Source organism: Cygnus olor, chromosome 3 (genome assembly GCF_009769625.2).
Source record: "Cygnus olor isolate bCygOlo1 chromosome 3, bCygOlo1.pri.v2, whole genome shotgun sequence".
NCBI classification, from domain to species: domain Eukaryota; kingdom Metazoa; phylum Chordata; class Aves; order Anseriformes; family Anatidae; genus Cygnus; species Cygnus olor.
Genome location: NC_049171.1, coordinates 44,475,212 through 44,501,921, shown reverse-complemented (window position 1 = coordinate 44,501,921; position 26,710 = coordinate 44,475,212). Strand labels below are relative to the sequence as shown.

The window sequence follows — 26,710 nt, the reverse complement described above, 5'->3', positions numbered from 1 at the left end:
ATTATGACAGTAAAAATCTCTAAGCTATATAGGAGTTAACACTGCTAAATACTGGTATATCTAAATAGATAGATAATTAGATGAGTAGCTATACTAGGTAGGAAGTATTTTTATTAGGTTCCATAGAGTTTGTTTCAAAAATTCTAGTTTTTGTTCAAGCAGGGATGATCAAAATTAATTTGAGTGGATAATTAAATCAAAACTTAGCAGAGACAGCAATTACTCTTAATCTATCAAGAGTTCAAAGTAGATTATATCACATTACAGCACTGATTAGTTGATGAGGCATTATAGATTTTTTTTATCATTGTTATTAGTTAATCTTTTCCTTTAAAATTCTGTATGGTATTGTGTGCCATTGTTCTTTAGCAGAATTTGCTGAATGTTTACCTTGAATGCACAGTGTTTTTTTTTAGTGGTGGCTTCTGATGAATTTTTGTGTGTGTTTTGAACCCTCAAGTGGGAATGAAAATTCCTGTGTTCTAATGCACGCTATTTAATTTGGCATGATGAGTAAACGCAGTCTGCTTTTAGCTTGTGAAAAAAAATTCTATATAAAGGGAAGGGGGGTATATGGAATGTCTCATTTAGGAATGATTTTTAGGCAGTTTAGTAATCCTTCCATTTTCTGTAGTGTAAAAGAGAATCTTAATGCATGTGCAGATTAGATCAGTATTTCTCTTAAATCCATGATGTACCAAAATGAGTTAAAATAAATTCAGTTTTTCATGTTGCCTTGGTAAGTGGTAAGCTTGATGAGCTTTTTCCATTTCCTTGTAGATTGTTAATATACGAAAAGACTATGTAAAATACAAAAATCTGTTCAAATTCAAACAAAATGTGTACATTAAACTTTTTAAGCTTTAGTATGGCTTATCTTATATACTTTACTCCTGTTTTTTTAGTTAGTAGTTCTGGATAGTGATCTTCATAAGCTGTTGTTATGTCAGTGAGGGGAGAGGGAAATGGCATTTATACACCTTCGTGCTATCATTTATTACTGACAATCAAGCCATTCTGGGTTTACGGTGAGTGTTTTTGATCAAGAGCTATTAGTGAGCCATGTGTGTTGTTCTCATTTATATTTTGCATGAAGTATACTTCTCATGCTCTAACAGTTAGGTGTTAGAATTTTGAGCTGTATCTTGGCAGTCAGGTAGAAATCACAGCACAAATGATAAACAATTTTATTATTCTTTAGAATTAGGCTAAACATTAGTGAACTGTAGTTAGTTAGTCCAGGAGATGGTTCTGTTTAGTGAAGTGCAAAGGATGACGTTTTTGGCATAAGTAGGGACAGTCAGCACTCCTTGGGAAGAAGAGTTGAAACTTCATTAGGAATTGAGTTCTGTAAAATCCTTGGAGGAGACTTCATTCTGACCTTAAGGGAGAAAATGGATGGATACATTGATCTGTCGATCAATATCCCTAGGTATTCATTTTCATTAGAAGTAATACCCAGTTGAGAATTGAATACATATAAAAGAATGTGGTATAAGACTTAGATGGGTAAAGCAAAATAATTTCTTGAAGCTAAAATAATGTATATATTCCTATACTTGTCTCTAAACTACATAATTAATATCTGCATCGCAGTAAATTGCAGTAATTGCATTCCTTTGTCTCAGTTTCTTTGGAAGTTGTGATACAGAGTGGTGGCAAATCCTAGGCCTTCTGTCTCGAGAAGACATGTTAATAAAACAGAGATGCTGAACCAGCACTAGTGTGAGTACTAATGTAGTAGTACTCACAGAGTACTAGTGTGACCAGTACTTTAATAGCAAGATGGAAAAATACCTGAAAGAGTCGGTGTGCTCCTCCAAAAAGGTGAATGCATCATTTTGGAGTTAGCATAGAGAATGTTACTATGAAAGAGAGATTTTCCAGTAGGAAAAGTCATCCCGAGCATCTTTACTGTCCAAGACAGAAGAAAGGGTGTCTGAATTTCAAGTGTCTGATGATAAATGTCATCTGATTTTAGACACTTCCGTTATGCATGGATGTGGTGTGTTTTTTTCTTTCTCGTCTAATAAAATTCTCATCTAATAAAAATATGGCAAGTTCTGCAAGTGTCTAATTACATGTCCAGGATAGCACAAAAGTACTAGTTCTCCCAGGTATTATGAATAACACGCATTTCAGTGCTTCAGTAATGTGCTAACATGTTTCAGGGAGATTACAGCCTGGAAATATGCAACACTGGGGGAATACAAACACTTCCTGTTGTGAATTTTAAACAAAGTCTTTAGCAAGAATGCTTGATTTGTTTCATGCTTTAAGAAAATTCTGGGGAGGTAACCTAGCTAGAGGCATTTGCCTTTTCCTTTCTGTAGTATTTTTGTCATTTAAAAGCTTTGGTTTCAGGAGAGCAGCAGCAGACGCTTTCAGCACTAGGGCTGTATACACCAGAGCTAGCTTTGAACTGCAGAGTACAGATCTAATTACACAGCTTGTAGCTGTGGAACCGCTTCTTTCTATTCTAAATTACTTTTCCTAACATATTTGCATAATTTAATGCACGGAGATTTTGCCACTGAAATATAATATTCTCTGACACAGTTAGGACAGGCTAAATTAACCCATTAAAGGCTATGTTGCTGTCTCACAACATATTTGGTAAATGCTCACAAACTTTTTTTGGGGAAAAAACATTCAGTGAGGTCTTATATGTCAATTTTTAGCTAGGACTGGTTCTTTACAAACATTTGGTGAAGTTACAGAGTTTACAATTAAATGTTATCTGATTATGCACCTCTAATCACCTAATAAAGCAGTCTTTTTAATTAGACCTTGGAGTTTGTCTACCTCTCATTGAAAAGTAATTTTTATTTTCAGCAATTTTTGCAATCATTTTAAATTAAAAATTAAGTCAGATGTTGATACATGATCATGACATACATAAAAGCCAACAAATTCCAGTGTACATTATTAGTTAAAAAAAAGAGGTAAATTTCATAAAGAGAACAAATGCTACACATCTGAAAAATAGGTGTCTTTCTATAACAGCTACAGAAAGGCTTCTAAGTACAGAATTTATATCAACAGTTGCTTTATAGTTACTGTTTGCATAACAAGTTCTTACATCTTTCTGAATGAATGATTGCGATGATGTTAGACATTGTTATACAGTGATTCTGTGAGAAGAAACCATACAGAAGATGTTAAGGGAATAGTAGATGTGTTCTTTGGCTGGTGAATATTCCAAGGGTTTTTACGTATAAGTTCTTTCTTTTTGTTCCTTATTTAGTAAAACGTGTTAAATCTTAACAAGTTAAAGAAATGGTTCTTTATAATGACATCTTCATTCTAGAAGGTTAAAATAGTGTGATGGATACAATAAAAAATAATAGGAAAAAAGGAGATGGTCTGTTATATAGGACAAAGAAACACTTCACTGAAAATTTAGATTCTGTCCCTGCTTCTAACAGTATATGTTTGATGTTACACAAGCTGAAGCTGCCGAAATAAAAATCTTCAGAAGCATGTATTAATCAAGGCTTCTAAATTTTGAGAATTATGACATAGGAAGTATTGATCTGATGATTAAGAGTATTGGGTGCTCATGCCTTCAACAGAATTAATAGGAGCTCTACTTTATCATATTAAGCAGTATGATCTCACATCTTAAGACTCACGATCAATTAGTGAATACAATGAACCTTGGTTTCAGTTGCAAAATGTGCGTATGAGGAAAGAATATTGTGTGCCTTTTTCTCGATGTTCTGTAATCCTGACTTCTTGTAATGATTAACCTTACAGCAAATCACATTACGGAATTGTTAATTCTGTCTTCAGAGCAGGGTTTGATCAGTGTGCTAGATAAAACGATGTACAAAAAAAAAAAAAAAATTGAGCATTGTCTGTTCTGCATCGAAAATGTGGCAGATAATGTTTCAGCAAAAGGAGGTTAACTGCAGACTGTGTTGTTTAAGACTGGCTTCCCTATTTAGCACCATCCTGTTGTGTAAGTATTTCTGTAGTTAGGTGCAATGTAGAGGCTGAATTGTAGCCCAGCCACCTCATTTAAGTCAGAGTTGACTGCTCCAGGGTTTCTTTCCTGTATGACTCCTATATCCTACTAATATTCCTAATCATGCACTTGAAAGATCTTCCAGTCCCCTGACAGAGAAACATGCTGCTAGCTTTTCAGTTCCTGTGGAAATCCCAGCATGGAATTGCACTTGGAGGGAAGTTCCCATTCAAATGCATCTAGGCAGGAGCTTAAGAAAGTATAACACAAGTCTTATGAAGTCTGTACCAAGCCTATGATAACTGAAGGCAGAAACATATGCTGTTTAAATACTAACCTCTCAGTTCCCTGGGTAAATTGAATAAAAAAGCTTGTTGATGTTCTTTATGGCTGCGTTTTGTTTTTTATTTGTAGTATTGGATATCAGCAAGAAATTTTTAGTATTATTCTTGTATTGAATAGGTAGAATATAACAGATGAAATAAAAGATGAAGGTCTTATAGGACCTTGGAGAAAAAACGTGAAACGTTATCTCAACCCATCTGTCTTCCAGTCTTTGAAGGAGCTAAACTGAATGCCTCCTAGTATCAAAGTTCCTAAAGTTCCAAGGTTTGTTTCTTACCATATACTATGCTGGGCAGTGATAAGACAGGAACTTCTTAGTTTTTTTTTCTTTAGGGAAAAGGCTCCAACTCTTTTTCCAGCACCATTAACATTCACAGTAGCATGAAAGAAATGCTACTTATAAACATTTTCACAAGTGTTTTCTTGCATTTTGAATATTGTTACAGTGATCCTATTACAACGGTAATAGTCTTGTGAGCTTTAATTGTCAACACTGCAGTTTTTTGTTTGATTACTTGTTTTCTGTTTAGTTTTACCCTGGACTGTATAACTTTATTTCTTCCAAGAACTCAATTGTTTTGAGGATATTTCAATTTAACTTGATATGTTCTTACTTATTAAGGGATTTTGGTCTTTAAAAGCACAGCTATGAGGGGTACTACCAACATCTGCATTTCCTGAGCTCATATGTATCTTGTCTGGCATCTCAAGTAGATGACTACATGTACCAAATTCTGTATGATTTTTACATTGATAAATCTTCCATTGTGCTACATTATATCTTTAGTCACTTTTTTAGATTAATCCTCTGCCATTTCAAAGAAAATCAAGGCACTAGACACACTCAAAAAGGATCCAGATTGTTCTGAAACAAACCAATTATTATTTGAATTATGTGCTTTAAAGTTTGTTAACTGAAAGGTTTTGCTAAAGTAATGCTATGTAGTGATTTTAGAAATGTTCAGTGGCCAAGATTCAGATATGAAGTATACCTACGTTTGTCTGTTTGCATAATACTCTATAGCAAAGTGTCAACTATTAAATTTTATTTTCCTACAGAAATTCAGAATAAGTGACTTTCTGTTGTTTCTGACTAGTAGAAAATTAGACATGAATATTACTACTTTATCCACCACAGTGCTGTTAGCACTGTTTCATCTTGAGAAAGGAACTGGATCGTTGGAATAATATTTCTGTATTGTTTTTTGCTGTTTTTTTATCATTGTCTAAACAGGATGAGGACATTATAGTGACAGTTCCTAAAGACTCTGCCTGATTATGATCAGAACTAAGAGGGTTTTTCCTTACACTTAGAGTTTCAGGAATGGGCTTCATTCAAGTGTTGCTGTTGCTATTTATTTACATAAATGCAAAGAAGATTCTTCAGTTAAGAGCCTATTTTCTAATTCTCTGTGACTAGTATTCTGTGCTCTGCTTTGTGTAACTGTAGTGACTTACGGTTTTACCTCATCTCGTTTCTCAGTACTGCTTTTTTGCTCATTTTAAAAAATAGTTCTAGACACTGAAGTGTTACACCTAAAATGCTTTCTGTACAGTAGCTTGTTTAATTTGATTTTACATCCCAGTATTTCTCTGTGTCTTGTTTAAACAAGCCATAAAGGAATTATACCCTGGTCAATTAAGAGGTTTGTTGGATGTAAATACACACTTGTGTGCAGATCTGCTTGCTATTTTTGACTGGTTTTATTAGTTTCTTTCAAACTTTTAAATCATGCCTTCTTGCAACTTTTCTTTGAGCTTTCTCCTTCTAGACACAACTCCCACCCACCCCAAAAAATTCAGTCAGACCGCACTTCGTTTGGTCTTTGATTATGAATTTTAAAATGGACGGGAGAACCAATAAGATATTTATCAGTATTATGTCAAAACATGCAGAAATGTATTGCTTTAATAAGTTTGAATGTAATTAATATTAATGATATATAAACACCATTCACAAAATTGGTATTTTAGATTTAAGATAGGGGTGGTGTTTTCAAAATTAATGCAAGACTGAAATAAAATAGAATCTAGAAGATTAAATACTTTGTAAAACCAATTGACAAATCTATTTTGTGGTTAAATCGTAAAACCTCTTAGTTCAGATGTGAGTTGTTGTCACTTTTTTCTTTGATTTTTTGTTTTTAAAGAATCAATATGTCAAATGTTATTACACTTCCTAATTCAGAAGTTTCAGAATTACCTGCATAAAAAAGACCAGTTCTCTTTCACCTCAATACCTGATACTGTATTTACTCAGTTTCTTAACTGTCAGAATTTAGCTATTTTACAAAATGAATTTTTAATCTCTTCAGCAAAGAATCAAATGCTAATATGACTTCATTTTAAAAAGAAACATATTAGTAGGGTACCAAATCAATTTGATTTTAAAATTAAGGTTTTTTTTCCAGTGAAACCTGTTGACAGTATTTTAAGTGAGAATTCACTGAAGACAGCATAATGGCATGATGTATCCAATAATAAATTTGCTGTTCTGAATATTTGTGTATTTTTTTAGGCTTTCTTCAAAAAGAATTTACAAAAGGATAAATAGACAACTAATCCTTAATTAATGAAGACATAAGGGACATGCGCTATACTCTGTTATGTTGTAGCCTCTTTTTGAAGAAATTTTTAAAAAGTTTTTTGCCAATGTGTTCCTTTTAAGTTAGAGAAAATTGTGTTGCTAACCATGACGTGTATCTGAGAATATTTCTACTTAGATGAAAGCCAATAATTATATAAGTCACAATGTTGCTAAAATGATAATGGAAAGTTATATCAAATAAGCTTAAAAAAAAAAAGGTATTGAGTAATTGCTCCCAGGAAGCCAAACAGTTATGCAGCATTGTTTCTCTTTTTTTCTGTTCTCTGTATTGTCACCTGCATTCATTTTGCTTATTTTTCTAATCATAAATTTATAGTTTATATAAATTTACCTCTATTTATAGACACTTTGGTATAAAAATACATATAAGTTCTACATTTCTAATTAAATTATGACTTTCTAAGTTAAGAGCAGGGTTAATAACTTGCTTAATTATGCCTTAAGTATAGCTCACTGATTTGCTAATAGTGTTTCATTTAAAAATAATTTAGTAACATACCACAAGTTGACAAAAGGATGGTGCTGCCAAAATACCAAAATTAAAAGCACAGTTCTCTGGAATTTGATACACCTGTCTTGAAATGCAACTGAAACTACCTTAAAATAGAACTGTATCTCCATTGTTACATTGATTAAACATAGATGAAGTTGCAAAACAACATTTGTTATTTGCTTATGAGCCCATCATTCAAACTTTTCCATACATGAGTTTTAAGGATGTGAGTTATAATATTGTCATACTTCAGCAAACCTAGGAGCTGTCTGACCAAGTATGTGTTGTCAATTTATGCAAACAGCAGGCAACACAAAATTCTCAGGGGGAAAATATTGAGTGTTTTCCTTAGTGTACCTTTCCCAGTAGTATTTGGCTAACAGACATTCCGAGCTGTTATTGCACTGTAATTAAGTGGCATTTAGTCATTAATGACGGATATTCTCCATCATCGACTAGCACAGATTAATTACATTCCTATAGGGCATAAGTGAACAGGTAGAAGAAAAAACACTTTGTTTACTTAGGTTAAAACATTCAGTCATATCGTTTTGATGATTATTCATGATTGTTCACAGGAATTCAGTCATTGTGCAGCAGATTAGACACACATACTTCTTGGGCAGTGTGTGTTGGTCTTACAGCCAGTCTCCCTTTTGAACTCTTCTGGTCCATTTGGAATGACTTAACCCTTCTTCCTACAATTTATTTCATATTTTCTTGCTTAATGGATCCTGTCCCTGCTTAATGATTTTTTTTGGCCATTCTTATTATTTATTCAAACATTGTTTCACTTGTATGTCTAAATGCTGATTTGTTGGCTCAGATGTTTTCTATGCTTGACTGGACAATGAATGGTTGATTCCTCATTTCATGAAGAGAAAAAACCTTCTTCCCATCAGGGGACTTACAGCTATGGTTTATCTTAAATGTGCCTTTGAGTGAATCTTAATTTTATACCAGTTTAAATTGCTTCATATATATTTCTAAAGGTATAGCTATTAACATCTCACTGCAAACTCTTGGTTTAGGCTATATATGATGGTAATAATGACGATAATAAATGATTGGAGGGTTATGTGAATGATATCCAGTTGTTTTCAAAGCCTACTACAGACATACTGCTTTGGCAGGGGGGTTGTACCCGAAGATCTCTTGAGGTCCCTTCCAACCCCTACAATTCTGTGATTGGGACATACGTACAAATCATTTCAAAGATGCTTTCTGTTTTGTTGTTAATTCTCCTTCTATCAATTTCAAAGATTTTGATAATCTTTTTACTCTATCCTTAGTTGATACTTTGAGGGAAATGTCCACAGTGTTTCTAAGGCATCTTTATGAGTGATAGTACGTGGTTTAAAGCCCATAATAATGTCTGCTAGTTTAACATTTTTATTCCCATGTGTGTATTGCATTTGTTGGCACTTAATTTCATCCTTCTCTTTATAGTCAGTTTTTTTCACGTGTCTTGCACAGTCAGATCATACCTTCAACCAACTTATCACTTCACTACCATCACTATATCATTTAAGATGTGTCAAATAACACAGTTTTTTGCCTCAATGGCAATGTCTCTAGTTTTTGAAAAAGAAGTATTTCCAACAAATATTACCTACCTTCTAAAGACTAAAGAATTAAAAATGAGAACCTTTTCAAAAGCTCTCTGAAAACATTAAATATAATATATGTAATATTTTCAGGATCACCCTTCAGGATCACCCATTAATTTCTCTAGAAAGACATTTGCTTTCATCAGTGTGCCATGCATTTACTCATTTAATTTGTTCTTATAGGGAATATTTTGTTATTAAATTGTTTTCATTATATCAGACTTCAATTATTTCTCATCAGCCTTGTTTCTTTCTGTCTTAAGGTGATGGTGTTTGTTCATGCCAGAAATGCCACAGTACGAACTGCTATGGGTCTTCGAGAAAAAGCAAAAAACAACGGTCATATTTGTCACTTTTTGTCACCCCAGGGATCAGATTATGGACAAGCTGAAAAACAGGTAAGGGAATAATTTATGTTGGTAATCTTTACAAATCTAGACTTTGCTTTTATGATACTGTCTAATATGGGAATAGGCAAAGCATTTTTGAGCTTCTGGGAAAACATATTTTGCTGTAAAATGACGTGTGGATTGCTGAATTAAATAGAGGTAGAAAGGAAGGAGTAATGGCAGAGATAAAGGAAGAGAATCCAGTGCTGTTACTTACAGTTTTTTAAACATACTGATAATAGGTTATGTTTCATGCAACTTGTACTTAGAGATCAATATGGATAAAGTTTAACAGAGCATACTTTATCTTCCGGACTTTGCTTCTGAAACAAAGATATGAAATCTTTTCAATCCAAGAGTCCCCTGATGCAATTTCTCTATATTTTGCCTTCTCTTTGGAAGAGTTATAGAACTAAATGGTGTAGGTAGACTCCAAACAGCTTTCCAAGACTCAAATCTACTTGGGATGTGCTTGAAACCCTGCAGCACTGCACTGAATCTAACAGAATGCCTGAAGTGAGGTAGATGGGGTTTTGTAATTGATATTAATTGTTAAATCAGTAACGTTCCTAGCTGAGAGTTCACTGACATTGTTTGATTTCTTAAGTCCATCATAGCATTGGAGAGTAGGATTATTTATCAGAAAGAATTGGACAAATTAGAGGAGAATGATTTGGTGATCATTGATCACAATAGCTTTTATGCAATCTCCAGCTCAGGAAGTCCCTAAGTCAATAATTTCCACTTTCTGGGAGAGCACACGTCCTTCACTTTGCACTCTTTCCCTAAGCATTTGCTGCTGTCCACTCTTTACAACAGAAACCTGTCTTAAAGTATTAATCTGACATCACCAGTAAATTTACGACCTTTCCAAAACCATCAGACTTTCCTCATAAATCACCTACTGGCGAGCAATCAAAAAGTAATTGTTCTGAGAGTCAAAAGTGAGAAAGCCATTTGAATCTCACAAAGGATTAGCCCTCTTAATCAGGTTTTGTGTAAGAAATATGTATATGGATCATAAATTATTTTTATTTTGAGCAGTAGCCAAGTACTTGCCAGATGAGACTGTGTACATTTTTATGCATTCTAACTGTTCTGTCCTTGTGTGAATTGTGTTAGTTGACCTTTCAAATTTTTTTCTAATATAGTAACTTTTCATCTACTCAAGCAATATGCCTGTATTTCTGCTGAGAGAAAGTTTCCAAAAAGAATTCTTAATTCATTGTTATATGTGACTTTTACATTTGAGGATATATAATTTGAGGTAATGATTGGCGTTACCAGTGTCTTGTTAATGTTCCTTGAAAAATAATGTTCTTCCTCGCTCCTCAACTAAATTGCAGAACACAGAGGAAATACCTTTTCATTATAGAAAGTTTAATGTATGGATAAGATATTTTCTCTCACTGGTAAATGTGTTGATAAACTCTAAGTATTTTTGGTCCCTGTGAATTAGGAATTGAGTGGGGGGAGAAGGGAGTTACATTCTGTGTCTTTCTTGGATGTAACAATTACACTACCTTATTTTATACCTCTGAAAAGAATGGAAAGGGATTCACTCAGATGTATTAATTCTGAATGGTGCAGGGACATTACAGTTGGTAAACTCAAATTTTATGAATGTAGGGAAAATTATAAATTAGAGAAGAAATCATAATCATAATCAAGTATGTTCTTTGTCAAGATGGTTCTGAAAGCTGCAATAAATGTTTATGGAACTATACTAAATTATAAATCGATGTCCTTATATTTCATAAAATAGCATATTAAAAAGCCCCTCTTTTTCTAGTGGATGTTAGTAACTGCTGCATTTTTAAAATAACATTAAACCTGAACCTGGAAAATCCCATATTTCTACTGCAACACTGAAAATTAGTGCTGAACTTTTTCTCATTATATTTCTTAGAACAAAATCTGAAACTCCTAATTTTAATTCTTCAGTGCTAATATGTGGAAAATTAGTTTAAGCCACCAAAAATACCAGTATTGAGTTAGGAACTCAAAACTACTACTGATGAAGTTAGGATTGCATACTCCTAAGTCAGCAGTGAATACTATGCGATGTAAAAAAGTATTTGCCCAATCCACTCTGTATTTTAGTGAAACCTACTGCTGTGTATTCAGCTATTCTTTTCATCCTGGGTTTAAATGAATTAGAAACATGTTCTTATATTCTTGGGAATAAGAGAAACAGTACACAGTAAAGTTAAATTCTAAGCCTATTTAGAATACAAGTTTTTGCTACCTGTGCCTGGACAATGATTTAAGATAGCATTTATAGTACAAATTAAGACTGTTAGTTAAGGTGGCCTTATAGGCTGGTTGGCTGCATATCTGATGTAACTTTCTTTTAAGGGTATTTATCCATCACGCTGAAATTTAGGGGAAACAGAGCAAACTGAGATAGTAAATTTCTGTTCTCTCTTCTCCTCCCCCTAGATCTCCATTCCAGTACACATACATTTGTTATGAATTCAAGCATTAGTTCTAAATCAAATTTGGAATTGTTTGAGGACTGTAGTTCAAAATGTTGATCTTTGCTAAAGCAAAGCTGACTTAACTTCAGAAGATACTTATAGAAGTTTTCTGGTTTGGGAGTTGAATGAAAATGGCCTTAATTGTAATTAAAAACAAGTGAATTCTTTTGTAATTCATGGGAATCTTTGCTCCTTCTGACTACTTTCTGCATGATTACAGTAGTGTTTCATATACTATAATATAGCCAGAAGCTATGGATTCTTAGTTTTTGTGAACAAGAAAGACCAGCTATTGGGAGGTTGCAGTGAGGAGGGCATCAGTCTCTTTTTTCAGGTGACAAATGATTGGACACAAGGAAATGGTCTCAGGTAGGTCCGCAGGAGGTTTAGATTGGACATTAGGAGGAATTTGTTCACAGAGAGAACAGTCAAGCATTGGAACGGGCTGCCCAGGGAAGTGGTGGAGTCCCTGTCCCTAGGGGTATTTAAGAGACATGTGGACGTGACAGTAAGGGGCATGGTTTAGTGCTGGGACTTAGTAGGTCAGGTTGATGGCTGGACTAGGTGATCTTGAAGGGCTTTTCCAACCTAGATGATTCTGCGATCCTATGTTTATTTAGTGACCTGTGATAGGACCCGAGGGAACGTTGTCTAGCTGCGACAGGGGAGGTTCAGGTTGGATATCAGGAAAAGGCTCTTCACTGAGAGGGTGATCGCGCACTGGAACAGGCTCCCCAGGGATGTAGTCACTGCACCAAGCCTGTCAGAGTTTAAGAAGCGTTTGGACTGTGCTCTTAGTCATATGGTATGAATTTTTGGGTAGACCTGTGTGGTGCCAGGAGCTGGCCTCGATGATCCTTGTGGGTCCCTTCCAACTTGGGGTATTCTATGATTCTATGTAGGGTATTGAACAGTTAGTGTTCATATAGAACTGAAATTTGTGTTTGAGCTACAGCAACTATTTCTAATGTTCATATAGTCTTGACGTGTGTCACTCTTCATGTCTGAATTGTTCTACCTACTGCTCTGAACCTAGGATCTCATGCTGATTCTCATCGTTATTTCAAAATTTTCACTTTAAAGGTTCTTACTTATTTAAATGATAGCAAATTGTTGTTAGGAGTAGGTCAGGCAACGCAGTAAGTCTCTTAATGGCAAATTTCTGGTGTCCAGGAGAATGTACTGTGAAGACCATGGATGCATGCTCTTCCTTAAGCATTTGCTGTTGGCTGCTGTTGGGAGAGAAAACTGCACTACACAAACTTCTGATCTGACCTGGCATAGCTGTTCTTAAGCATTATACAATAAATCAAATACAGCTTATACAATAAATTGGGGAGTAGACTGATAGAACACATGTCGTTTAAGAGCCTAGCTTTTCGGGGATCTTTTTAAAATCCATTCTCAAAGCATAACGTAGGTTTTTTTGTTCCCAGGTATCTTAAAGCTCAACATTTAGGTGAGCCAAATAACACTAGAACTGACCTATCCTTGTAAGCATTTACCATTCCTTCACAGTGCTTCTTATTTCCTAACAGTACTTTTAATCAGCATGATCACATTTAAAATTTTTGATCAACAGTACAAATATGAAATATTCATGGGTCATATCAGATCTCTGAAGAAACTCATTAGACATTCATCAAGTCAGAGTTTATAGATGCAATTAATTTCTTTGATCATCATTGCCTAATTTTAATCTCCTTAATAAGTGAAATTCATTTCATATAGTACTAAATACCTAGTGCCATACCATATAAATGAAATTTCTGACAGAAGTCTAAATGCGTTATATCACTTCTGTGTGATGCAGTGGATAATTTAAGCCTCATGATGACAATATCATGTTTGTCTGACAAGAGCTATCTTGTATAAAGTGATGTTTATTGGCACAGATCCCAAAATTATTAGACTGAAGGCCATTCAGTCTTGCTGTTTCATTCAACATGAAATTTAGCAATATGTGGCAGAGAATAATCTTGATAATGTAATATAAACCTTATTTTGTACTCTGTATACAGTGTGCACTCTAGTAGATGAAGATGTTTAGAAACATACTGAAATCCAGTGTATGACTTAGAAAAATAAATAATGCCCAAATCGTGCATGTTCTAGTCTAGACACTAAGTGTAAGTGGAGACTACTTGAACACACAGGAAGAACTGAAAAATAGAACAGTTAAAAGCATTGTATTCTTTGCTGGCCTTTAAAATATGAAAGGAATTCTACTAATCCTCTTAATTATCAGTCAAATGTTTTTAAATGATTAGAAATGAATTTTTTAAGAGAACATTCATCAAATATTTGATGTGTAATCATTTGTTTGACATTTAATTATTTCAGAGCAAATCCTCATTTTATTTTTGTGTTATTAATAACATATCTAATATTTGATATGTCTTAAAAAAACTATAAAAATAAAATGAGGAGCTGTATTCAAATACATTAGGCTATATTAAATGTCAAACATATACTGAAGTTCTCTATTTGTTTTATAATTACTATTTTTTTACTTTTGGAAAATATTTGCTAATTATCTCTCAGAGAATGATATGAAGCTCTTTATATTTCTTTCACAGAATATTTTATTCCGTAGTCCTGCTTAAAGGTCAGAGATAAAATTCATGAGATGATATGGTCCTAACAATTGACAGATTGAAGAAAAATGTGTTGTATATAGAGTGTTCCTACTCTTCTAATGAATTCTGAGCTGTGTTAAGTGGGATTTAGATGGACATTTAGGTTTTGGAGAGACCAGCTTAAAGAGAAAAGATATTCTTTACCCCTGCATTTTGTTTTGAATATCAAGTCTCAGCTGAATGCGGGGCATAATTATTTTATATTATTTATAATATATTTATATATTATATATATATAAATATATAATATATTTATATTATAACTGCTATTATTTTATAGCAGTTAGAAAAAGTTTTCTTTGAATGAAAGTGGGCAAACCTTTCTTAAAGCACGTTATTTTCAATTAATTTGGAGTAATGTTACTTTAAAAAAAGTAAAAAAAAAAAAAAATTATTTTGTAGGTGTGTTGAATGATCAGAACAATCTGCAGCTAGATATTAATGATCTTTTCTTTTGCTCTGTAGAGTAATACTGTTGGTGTTAGGGGGCAGTGCCCACAGTATTGATATCTTTTGTGCTTCAGAACCACACTTCTGTTACAAACTGATATGTGAACCTTTACCTGTAAATTTCTGAGAAAACCATTATCTAAATTGAAATCTTATATATATGAATGGAAAATGCTGCATGAACAAAATATTGTTTATTTAGTTTCAAAGTACAGGTGTTTTCTTCCTTTTCAAAGGAAAGGTACACTCTTTATACTGGTATGTTACATTATTCTGTTACAGAGTATATTTTTTCATAAGTTTAAAGTAACAATTTGTATTTTTTGATGAATCGAGTTAAAAATTAAGTGGTGCTTTCAGAATTAGACATTCTAAAAATACATGAAGTATACAGTAAAAAGGACCTTTGTTCTTTTAAATATTTACAAATGGTAAGATTCAAAAGTGAGAAGTAAGAATGCACAGAACTGTCTCAGCTATTAGAGCAGCATCATAGCCAGAAAGTCAAATAGTGATGGTATAGTAATCATGACTGATGCTAGTCATTCTGTTCATCAGACTTTGTAAGTTATTTGAGCATGGTCTTTGGGGAAAAAGAAAATAAAAAAAAAAAAAAAAAAAAAGGATAGAGATAAGATAGAGATAGATCCCTAATGATTGTCAAGTCTAACCTCTTGCATTTGACCACCAGATTCCTTCTCTGAGTCTGTATTGCGCTTTCTGAGGAGACATCTTTATTCAGTTTAACACTTAAGGCATTGGAAAATTCCCTCTTCTCTTACTTTATCAGTTATATATACTACCTTAGTTTAGGTAGAAGATGTCTGGCTGGTCTGTCAGAGCAAGAAAACAAACATTTGAAATTGAATTGATTTTTTCCAAGAATTTATAGTAAGATGGGCATAGCACTAAGGTTATTAAGAATTCCTTTAGTTTAATACTTTCATTCTATTCTAATCCAGAGCTGAAATCTACTGAAATTTTCCAGTGTTTTTATTATGAATCAGAAAGTATAAAATATGTGGTATAGACTGAATTCTGTTATCAAATATGGATGCTCAGTCTCTCTGAAAATCAGTCTCATTTTTAGTTCTCTGATCCAAGGATTTCAGCTTTGTTGGCTTGTCTCTCAAGCTCTGACAGTTACAACACTGAGGTAACACAAGTCTGTTGTTACTCTGTGAGAAATAAAATTGACTTTTTTCCCCCAAATCTATTGACTTGATCATATATTCTGTTTTATCCATCATGAGCATGAATTTGATATGCAACAATGATTAGTTTTATCCTGTTTATAGCTGGAAAGCTGTCTCATGAATATTTGTTCTATTTCCAAAAGCTATGCTGTGTTTGTAATAGAGTCCTGGAAGCCAAATGGGATAGCAGATCTTTTTCTAGAATGATCTTTGAGGTTGCAAACATATCTGACAGAGGTGCTGATGTTTTTGTTCAGGGAACTACAAAAAGATGTTTCATGCTTTTGTATGCAACTTTTTAGCAATTACAGAGCTTTTCAGGTTAAGATCAGTAATGGATTTCATCAGTGTAAATGTAAGAATTAATTCCTTTTCTTATTAATCTTCCATGGCAATGCTCTGATAAACTGTAGGATAATATGTTGTCTGTAGCATCCCCTTTCATTGTTGACAAAATTTTCTATTAAATACTAAATGTGCTTGGTAAGATCATTTGAAACTGTTGTCATATTTATGTTCTTGATTAAGCTGCTTTCCTTAAATTAAATCTTCCACAGCCCTTCCCCAATGTAGTGCAGTATTTGCATTGTCAATACAAATTTTAAGGTAAATACATTTTTAAAATGTCTTCCTTATTTGTGCTTGTAAATACAGAAACTGAAATTCAAAGTTGCATTGTTTAAAATAATGTTTCTAATTGTTCACTTGGTTTATATACTGAGATTTGTTTCAATGTATTTGATTAAATCACAATAAATGAAAATTTGATTAAATACACTGAAACTTCTTCCTTTTGGGGATATGGGAAAAAATATTAGGAAAGTAGAGGTCCCTGGATGTCAGGCTCACTATAATGAGTAGCTATAGCAAGTTATTTTGTTGATTCTGCACATACAGAGGTTTCTATATTTCTTAATGTGTTTTTTTGGCATAAATGTTGATCTTAGCGTAAAATTATTTAATTACTTAGGTATCTCTCATACGTTAATTTCTGATCTTTTTGTCTCTCTTGAAGTTATAACCTTATTCTGGTGCATTGACAAAGAGAAAAGACGCATATTCTTTTATCCTTTAACTGTGAAAATCTCCTTCAGTTAGCTGCTAGAATGTTTTAACGTGTAGTCCAGGTCAAAACGAAGAAGTTACTGGGTCTTTTCACAGCAGCTATTAATTGATAACTTCACCAAGTAATATGATTTCACCTTGAAATCATTGTTATATGAATTATGAATTATATATAAGTATTGAGTAGATAAGCTAATAGTATAGTAAAGAAACATTCAAAAGAAAACTTCAAGTCTGTTTAGGAGGAAGAAAAATAGTAATAATCCAATATGATTGTTTTCTTATTCACAAGTTTGGGAAGCAGGACTCTTTCCACAGCAACACAGCCAGCTACCCACTTTTGATTTTTACCAATATTTGTTTTCATAGTCTAATGAAGCTCAGGTATATATTAGAAATATGTAAGATTTATTGGGACCAAAAAGTTCCCTTTTCTTCATGTTTTCTTCAGTGATTTAACAGGTACAAAGACTGGCAATATCTGATCACTTGGAAAGACCCCAGCGAGAAGTAATTACGAGATAAAATTAAAGTAGGTGTTCTCTGCCCCAGTCCCTACTTGATACTCCTACTCTCTTGAAGAGCTTGGTTGGCTCTGCTTTGGCTGTTTTCATCTGCTTTCAACCCCCAATCCCCAGGGATTGTTTCAGGCAAGGATTTTTTTTTTTTTTTTTTGTTAAAGACAGCTTAATTTACTAATGACCTTTAGATCTTTTATTCTTTTCCCAAGATTTGCCAATTTTGTTCTTGGCTGCAATGTGTAATCTTGTGCAATATGTTCACAGTGAGTTTAGACAATAATCATATTTTTCAGGCACCTTTTCTTTCTTTTGTACCAAACGATACTGGCAAACAGTTCTGGTCATATGCAATTTAAGTAACATTACATGGAAATCTTATGCTGACTAGAAAATAGCATATAAAGAAACTGTATTGTTAGGAATCCATTTGTCAGGAAATACTGTAGCTACAGGAGTTTTAGTTTTAGGAGGAATAATGTTTGAAAAGTTGGTAAGTATTCATGGTTTTTTTGTGTGTTATTCCCTGACAATGAATACTAACAATTCTGTTAGAAAGTATATTTAGATTTCTTTATGGGAAGTAAACAGAGGGTCCATACATATATATATATATATGCTATATGTTATATATATATACATATATATTATTTTTAAGTGGCTGGTCATTATTAAAGATGCAGGTCATCACAAAACACACTTTGTAGTTGCCTTTCCTGAAACGAAATTCAGAACAAAACTTAGTTAACATAAGAAGAATAGATTTACGTGCTTTCTTCTGGGATTGCTTAATATTTTTCCTTCAGAATATCGCTCTTAACTGACCATGTTTCTTTTGCTCCCTGAGGATGAATTTATTTATATTGTAAAACAATACCTATGTAGGCTGTCTTTAGACTGCGATTTTGTTATGAAATTGAAGTTTTCAGCCTGAGGTAATTAGAAAAAACATGTTCCTTAACACTTTATTTGACCATTTTGCATATTCCTGTATGTTTTCCATCAGACTCTGTCTCTATAAAGACATGATTAGAATAAGTGCAGTTAAATAAATTCACCTGTTTCATGAAATATTCTGTTCACTTACCTATTGATAGATTTTCTTTCTGTTGAACACAGTGTTAAATGTATTTTTGTTCCAAGGTACATTTAGATGCTTGCTTCAGTTTTTCATTTAGAAAAAGTATTTTCAGAACAAATGGAGAAAAAATAATAAATTTCACTGCAGTCCTTAATTTCGTATATTTTTTTTGAAATGAGAAAGCTTTCCAAATGCTATTTAATTTGATTATGGTTTGATGGAGTTGTTTAGCTCTGCATGCTCACTGTTTCAGTTATCATCTACTTTGCTCTTCCAGGTCCCCCAAATAACATAATTTAGGTAAACTTGTTTTGGCTTTTTAACTGTTCCTTTAGTTTATTTGTACAGTATGTAGACTAGATCAGATCTGGACAGAAGCATTTTTGCACTGGAGCTTGCAATGACATCTAGTTAAAATGAATTGTGAAGTAATATGATGAAAACGAGTACACATCTTAAAAAAATAAATAAAAGGGCAATTAGAAGCAACCATTAAGAGTGAGTGAATTGGATTTGATCCACAATCTATTAATACCACATACTGAGAGCCAGATGTGCTTTGGAGAAAGCAAAATGGGTCAAAAGCATACTTAAGCATACTTTCAGGAAGTTGTGCAGATTTTTTTCCAGAAGTTTATTTTTTCTGGTTTAAGTTGTATTATGTGTATATACAGTCTTTGGTTTTAGCATATCTTATATCTGATTTATATTATCAAAATTTCTCCATGTAGGAGGCCAGAAGATATGGAAGCTTTGATTTCTGCATGTGGTGGTTTTACCGTGCTAGGCAGCTGAACACCACAACCGCGCTCTCACTCCCCCTCCTTAGATGAGGAGGGGAAGAAGTAAAGGAAAAAAACAACTCACGGGTTGAGATAAGGATAATTTAATTAAAGGGAAAAAAATATTAAGGAAAGATTATTATTAATTAAACAATTTAACTAAAGGGAAAAAAAGGAAAGGGGAAAAGAGAGGAAAAAAAAAAGTAAAGGCTATGTGGAAGTGCAGAGGAAAAAAAAATTATTCTCAACTTCCCACAAATGAGCGATGCTTGACCACGTCCTTGAAGCAGGGCCTCAACGCACGTAGCCGGTGTTCAGGAGGACAGACGTTTTTGCAACAAGAGCCCACCCCTCCCCTCTTCTTCCTTTTTCCACCTTTTATTGCTGAGTGTGACATCATATGGTATGGAATATCCATTTGTTTGGTTTAGGTCAGCTGCCCTGGTGATGTTTCCTTCTCACTTTTTTGCCCACCCCTTAGGAGGGTTAGAGAGAGTCCTGATGCTGTGGCAGCACTGCTCAGCAGCAGACACAACACTGGTGTGATACCAGTGCTGTTCTAGCTACAGGTGCAGAGCACAGCACTGTATGGGCTGCTGCAGGGAAAGTTAACATTCCAGCCAGACCCAGTAAACTGCAACATTTAGTTTTCTCTTCCATTTGTTTTGAATTCATCCTAACCTTCTTTGTAATAGAATTTCAGAAGTCAGCTAAGATTCAGAAGAATCCCTGCTTGTTGGAAATCATTGTCCTGGAGGAAAGCATTGTTGTATTATATAAAACAGCTGTGCTTTAGTACGTACAGATACTGTTGCATAGCACCTTTAGCATAGTAAAATAATAATTTGGCTAAATTTGCTATATTTCTCTTGAAGAACCTAATTATTTCAGAGACCTCTTTTTCTTGCTACCAGATTGTTATACCAAAAACTCTAGTCAATGATTACAAAAGATCTCAAAACAATAATAACAAAACTAGTATTCTTACCATCCCATTTTTGAGATACATCACGTGTGCTTGGATACATCTTTTTACATGCACCATGTTTGTAATTTTTGGCTCATTAGCAAAAGGCAGAACTAGAATGAAGTTATGTTAGTAGGAACTAGGGTGACAGCAACATGTTTTTGACAAGGCTAGAATACACACAAACTGTATATGAAGTATAATGAAAACTGGTAGGTAACAAAAAAGGAACTCATTCTGTATTATGGAACGAAAATAACATTACTAAAAAAATGGTAGGCAGACTTTAAAGTGCATGGCTTTTAAGAAGCTGCTGGAAGAATGCAGTTAGAAGACGATAGCAATATGAGAAGACTTGTGAATTTCAACACTAAATACAGTGAAATAGTTCAGTTGGAAGGGACCTTCAAAGAGTATCTAGTCCAATTGCCTTCATAACTAATAAAAAGTTAAAGCATGTTATTGAGGGCATTGCCCAAATGACTCTTGGACACTGAACACATCAACCATTTCTCTAGGCAGCCCATTCCAGTGTTTCACCACCCTCATGGTAAAGAAATTTTTTTGTGTCCAGTCTGAACCTTCCCTGGCACAACTTTGTGCTGTTCCCCTGTGTTCCATCATTGGTTACCAGTATGAATACTTAATAAATAAATAAATAAAGCTCACCCTCTACATCCCACCAAAGAAGCCTTCTTTGGACAATGTCAGTATAAATATATAAAGAATTCATTTTAAAGCTAAAAAACAGAAATTGAAAAATTTTAGGACTTAAATTTTTATTCACATGAAATTACAAGAAAATTAGTAGGCTTTTGGTAGAACTTAAACAAATCTTAATATCTTAAGGATCTTAAACAAATTCGGTTTTAGAAATTGGAGAAGATGTGAAAAATACCAACATGAGTAAGTTTTTTCCTAAGATGTTTCCTTCCTGTCAAATACAAACTGACTTACTAGGTCATCCAGTTTGGCTAGGAAACAAGGTTTGGCTTAAGATCTCCTGAATGGCCATTGTGTGAACCTCTTTCTTCGTCAAGCAGCAATCATATATAATATATGCAATAAATATTTCAAGAAATTCTAAAAACCCACAAGTGCAATGTCCTAGCATCTCCCATAGTCCAAATAGGGAAAAAAAAATGAAATGAATACCATCAACACTTCCATTGCGTTCTCTAGAATGGGATATTAAGAAAATATTATGCATTAGGGTGGTTGATATTTCTAGAGCATTTGGACAGCGAGTGTGTAGGATGAATCGGAATGCATTTCAGGCAGTGGTTTTATTCAGCTTCAGACTTTTGTTGGGTAAAATCATTGCTAACCTGTGAGGAAAACTAGAAAAACAACAATAGACAAGCAAGACAGATACTGTTTTGACATATTTGCAGATGATGTGCGTATGGCCTGAAAACTTTTCCAAAAAATTTACACAAGACTTTCAGATTTGAAAGTTTTTTGGCTTTGAATTTATATTTCATGGTATAGTTCACATTTAAAACTGTTCTAATTAGATGAGTAACATTTTTGAACATCATCCTGTCTTTGTGAGAGAATATTTTGTTCCTTTGATAATCAATAATAGAAGATATTAGTAAATAATTTTATTTTGAATATTTAATGTTCTTAACTCAAAAGTAGTGGAACTTGAACTCTGATTGCTTTTATAAATTATGTATTATTTTTTTACATATAAAAAGTACATGATTTATAAGCATTATGGTATCTTGGTTTATCTGTATTAATATCAACAGTTAATCAGACATGGGACTATTTCAAATCAAATAAAATATATTTGCTACCCCTTTGATATCGAATAGTGTCTGCATATAATGGAGTTGTTATGTGTCTAAGATGGTCTAAGATGGTGGTTGTACAACTAGGGGACCCCATACCACCATTCTGCCAAGTACCTCAGAAATCAGTTTCTCACATTTGTTTTTTGGCACTTGCAGTAGAAATCAAAATGTTAATGAATGTTCTGTGTATCCTGCCTTCAGATATCTAGTCTCCCCAACCATTTAGAAACATCTAATGGAACATATTTGAACTTTTACTGAAAATGTTTATATGTGATTTCAAAAGATTACGCACAGTTTTTCTAGTGAATCTTTTTAGTGACAGAAGGCAGAAGTTGTGAAAATGTGGATGCTGAGACAAATGCAAACATAGGCCAGCGACTTCCCCGTGTACTGGAAGATTTTGATGAAGCTTAGCAGAAAGCCAATACATATATTTACATAGACATATATATATATATTATATTATAAAAAAAAAAATGAAGTTTTGGTAGGTAAAAAGGAGTAAAAACTTGCATATTGTTAGTTAATCTTTCCTAAGTCACAAAAAGTCACAAAATTATGTACAGATGAGAAAAACAAATGTGTTATGTAACTGTAAAGTAATTGTTATCTGGGGGAAAATGTTGCGTAGAGCTACTGATCACTTGAACTCAGCAGGACCTGAGATGGTCTACCCTGCACACCAACAAAGTGCCTGCGACTAGAAGAGATTGCAGTATTGTGGTTCTTTCAGAGGCAGTATTTACTGGCTCCTGCACAGTTTTCGCAGGCAAATTGAACTTCCACGTAATAAATCTTATACATCAACATTGAAAGCATCAAGGTGTCCGATATGTTCTGCTTTTGAACTAAAGATTTTTCTTCCCAAATAAGGACTTATAAGAGCATTTGTAAAATATGTTATTTATTTGAATAATGACCTTGAAAAGTGATTTTGATTAAGCCACGTTGATTTCTGCTAACTACTACAGGATCTGTCATTCTCTGTAGGTAATGCTGAGTATTAACACAACTATGAGATGAAAATTAAATTTGCCATGTGCAGAACTCATAATTTCTATGTTTAAGATTACACCTTTTGTTTTAGTAATTACTGTACTAGGGATTCTACTCTCTTTTTTTTTTTTTAGATAGACAAAAAAAATACATATGAAGTTATGAGTTGGCTTATAAATGGATAAGTTGGCTTATAAATTTGGAAGTTCTAAAATACTGAGAACTGCTGACAAAATGCCAAAAACCTAGTAGTGGATGGCAAACCTTTAGGGTCAAGAATTTAGAGAATCAAGATCTTTGCAAAAGCCTTTATCTAGTGTCTTTGTAATAATATTTGAAAAGCACTCAGTTCTCAATTCAAAGGCAGTTGCATCAAGGATGAAAGATACTGCACATTTTATGTCTGTGAAGGTACTTCTGGCTTCAGTATACATGCATTTTGTAATCAAACAGAATTCCAGTGCAGTCTTTGATTCTAGAGATCACTTTTTTTCAAGTATTGTGCTACATGTTTATCAAGGACAGTAGTCAGAAATCTGAAAAGAAAAGATTTTGAGACCTTTAGCATCATACTGTCACGTTTTCATTTAAACTGTAGTATTGCTGAATAATTGAATGAAGTCCTAGCTGGTTTGCAGCTGAAGGGTCCAATTGAAAAACCTATTGAAGCTAATGGAAGAGACTGTTGGCTTTGGTTTAAGCAGTAAGGACACAAGATAACACAGCACAAAACAGTGTTTCATAGAAAAAACACAGCACAATGTTTTGAGTATTTGCAGATGTGGATTTTCAGCTAGCTTCTGGAACTGAAAGCAATAAGAAAATGTGAATCTGTCCCAGTGATTCACAGGTTAAATCATTTATATAGGCTTAACAGTATTACTTATAATTTGTTTAATAACCTTTACATTCAGGAATGGTTTTCTGGGTTCTTGATTCAGTAGCTACAGCACAGTAGAAAAATGTTTGTGTTGCAACATCACATTAAAAACATGTCTCTTTTCTTGATTCATGGCATATAATTTCAAAACATCTATAACAATTATTTTCAAGTACTGTCTTAGGTCTTGTTCCTGTGAGGGAGCATATTCCTTGAAGTAACCACTGAGATCTCTTGTCTAAGGAATATATCCAAGACAATGGTTGTAAGAGACTTCTATTCTTTCACAGTACCATACAGGTCTGAAGAATTCATTCATTGATAGTGAACGTGAGAGGAATAATTGTAGTTGATTATTTTCAACCATTGTGTTAGTACCATGATTTAAAAGCAATGTGAACCCTTATGAAAGATTTCATCTTATGAATTGTTTCTTTTGCTCTCTCTCAGTTACGACTCACTGTTAGAGTTTTATGTTTATCATGTTCTATGATTCTATGAACTGTTTTCCAGTTGAATTGATCCTAAATATTTAACTATTGGGTGAGTTTTAAATGCCTGCCATTCTCATAACCCTGCACAGCGCCCTGCCACAGTCCTATTTAAATACTAATTAGACACAAATTCCATCTTATACATTAGTATTTATGCAGAAAACTAATTATGTTCATTATTTTTCTTTTTTTTTTGTTAGCAGAATCAAGTAATTATTACTCATTTGAAAATTATAGTCTTATAGCCTTATTTATTAAGAATACTTTTTTTTTTTTTTCCTCCTACACAGTCCAGTTTCTTTAAATTTCAGATTTCCACTTGTGGAGAAGATAAACATTACATGTAAACAGAGATATTTATGATACTAAATGACTAAGGAAAATAGGTGGAAGGTTGATGACAAAACCCTCAACTATTAATAAACCTGTAAAAGGAAAAGCAAAATGATAATTAAGAACATAAAGAATATAGCTAGAGCATATTGGAAAAAAGGCAAGATGTATAAGATTCTATCCACATGCAAATTCCCAACAAATTCCTTGCCCCCAGCACAAGAAGGATGTTGATCTGTTAGAATGGGTCCAGAGGGGGGCCATGAAGATGATCAGAGGGCTGGAGCACCTCTCCTATGGAGAAATTCTGAGAGCCGGGGTTGTTCAGCCTAAACAAGAGAAGGCTCCGGGATGACCTCATTGCAGCTTTTCAGTACTTAAAGGGAGCTTATAAAAAGATGGAGAAAAACTTTTTGCTCAGTCAGATAATGACAGAACACAGGGGAATGGTTTTAAACTAAAAGGTGGATTTAAATTAGAGGCTAGGAGGAAATTTTTCACTCAGAGGGTGGTGAGGCGCACTGGAACAGGTTGCCCAGAGAAGCAGTGGCTGCCCCATCCCTGGAGGTGTTCAAGGCCAGGCTGGATGGGCCCTTGGACAACCTGTTCTGGTGGGTGGTTTCCCTGCCTATGGCAGGGTGGTTGGAGGGGATCTTTAAGGTCTCTTCCAACCTGAGCCATTCTATGAAATTCATGTTGTGATATAAAGTTTCATGCAGTTTTTATGAGACAGAACTGGTAAATATTTGAAAGTTAACTAAAAAAAAAAGGGGGGGGGGGGGGGGCAAATAAATTACTTCACTTATTTATATATGAATGTCAACTATCAGGAGGACTTAAATTTTGGGGAGATTATGGGACTACAGGAAAATGTTGCTGTTATGCATAGTCTGGAAATACCTCATTTGATTTCCTTATAAAATGATTTGTGGCATTAAGGCAGAAAGTAAATTTGAAATATCTTCAAAGTCTTTGTCTATTGTGGAAATAGAAAAACGTTTCTAGGAACAAGCGTGATGAAATATGTCACTAATAATAAGGGGAGAAAGCTAATTGGGATTGTTGTAGTTCATCTTGATTATAGTTTTAAATTGAGTATTGAGAGCCATCTCGTGGCCATACTGGTTAATGCATATCCATGCTGCTGATTTTGTAGGCTATTATTCTATTGTTCATTGTTTCATGTCAGAGCATTTTGAAGAATGAAAATTAAAAAGAAACCTAATAACTTTTTTTTAATGTTTGTTTGTTTCATGAGTAAGAGTTAAGTGAGCAGTCACTGTGGGACAGGGGGACATAAATGCATTCTACTTCCAGGCACGTAGCTTGAAATGCAGCTCACAGCACCTGAAGCTGGGAGTCTGTCAATATAGCAAATGGATAGAAATAGCTCCTCTAAATCATAATTTACATCATCCATGTTAGATGGCTAGAATTTAACTGGTCCCTCATGATGTGCTTATGCAGGCAATTAGCCTACATATTAGTGGTAAGAACATGGGGAAATTAAAAGTTCCAAGAGCCTTTGGGGGCTCTGCCTTCATACTTAATCCTGAAAAAATGTGAAAATCTGCTTGACCAGAAGGATGGCTTCTTTACATTCATATGA

The 26,710-nt window shown here is 33.9% G+C and overlaps 1 protein-coding gene across 2 annotated transcripts in view; it reads left to right on the top strand.

Annotated features, from left to right (window-relative positions):
• The window catches only part of ASCC3 (activating signal cointegrator 1 complex subunit 3), a 281,426-nt gene that overhangs the window by 136,707 nt on the left and 118,009 nt on the right, over window positions 1-26,710 (top strand). For both annotated transcript variants that reach the window (XM_040551468.1, XM_040551467.1), the window contains exon 14: window positions 9,290-9,424. In XM_040551468.1, coding sequence (XP_040407402.1) covers window positions 9,290-9,424 — 135 coding nt within the window. The remainder of the gene's footprint in view (window positions 1-9,289; window positions 9,425-26,710) is intronic.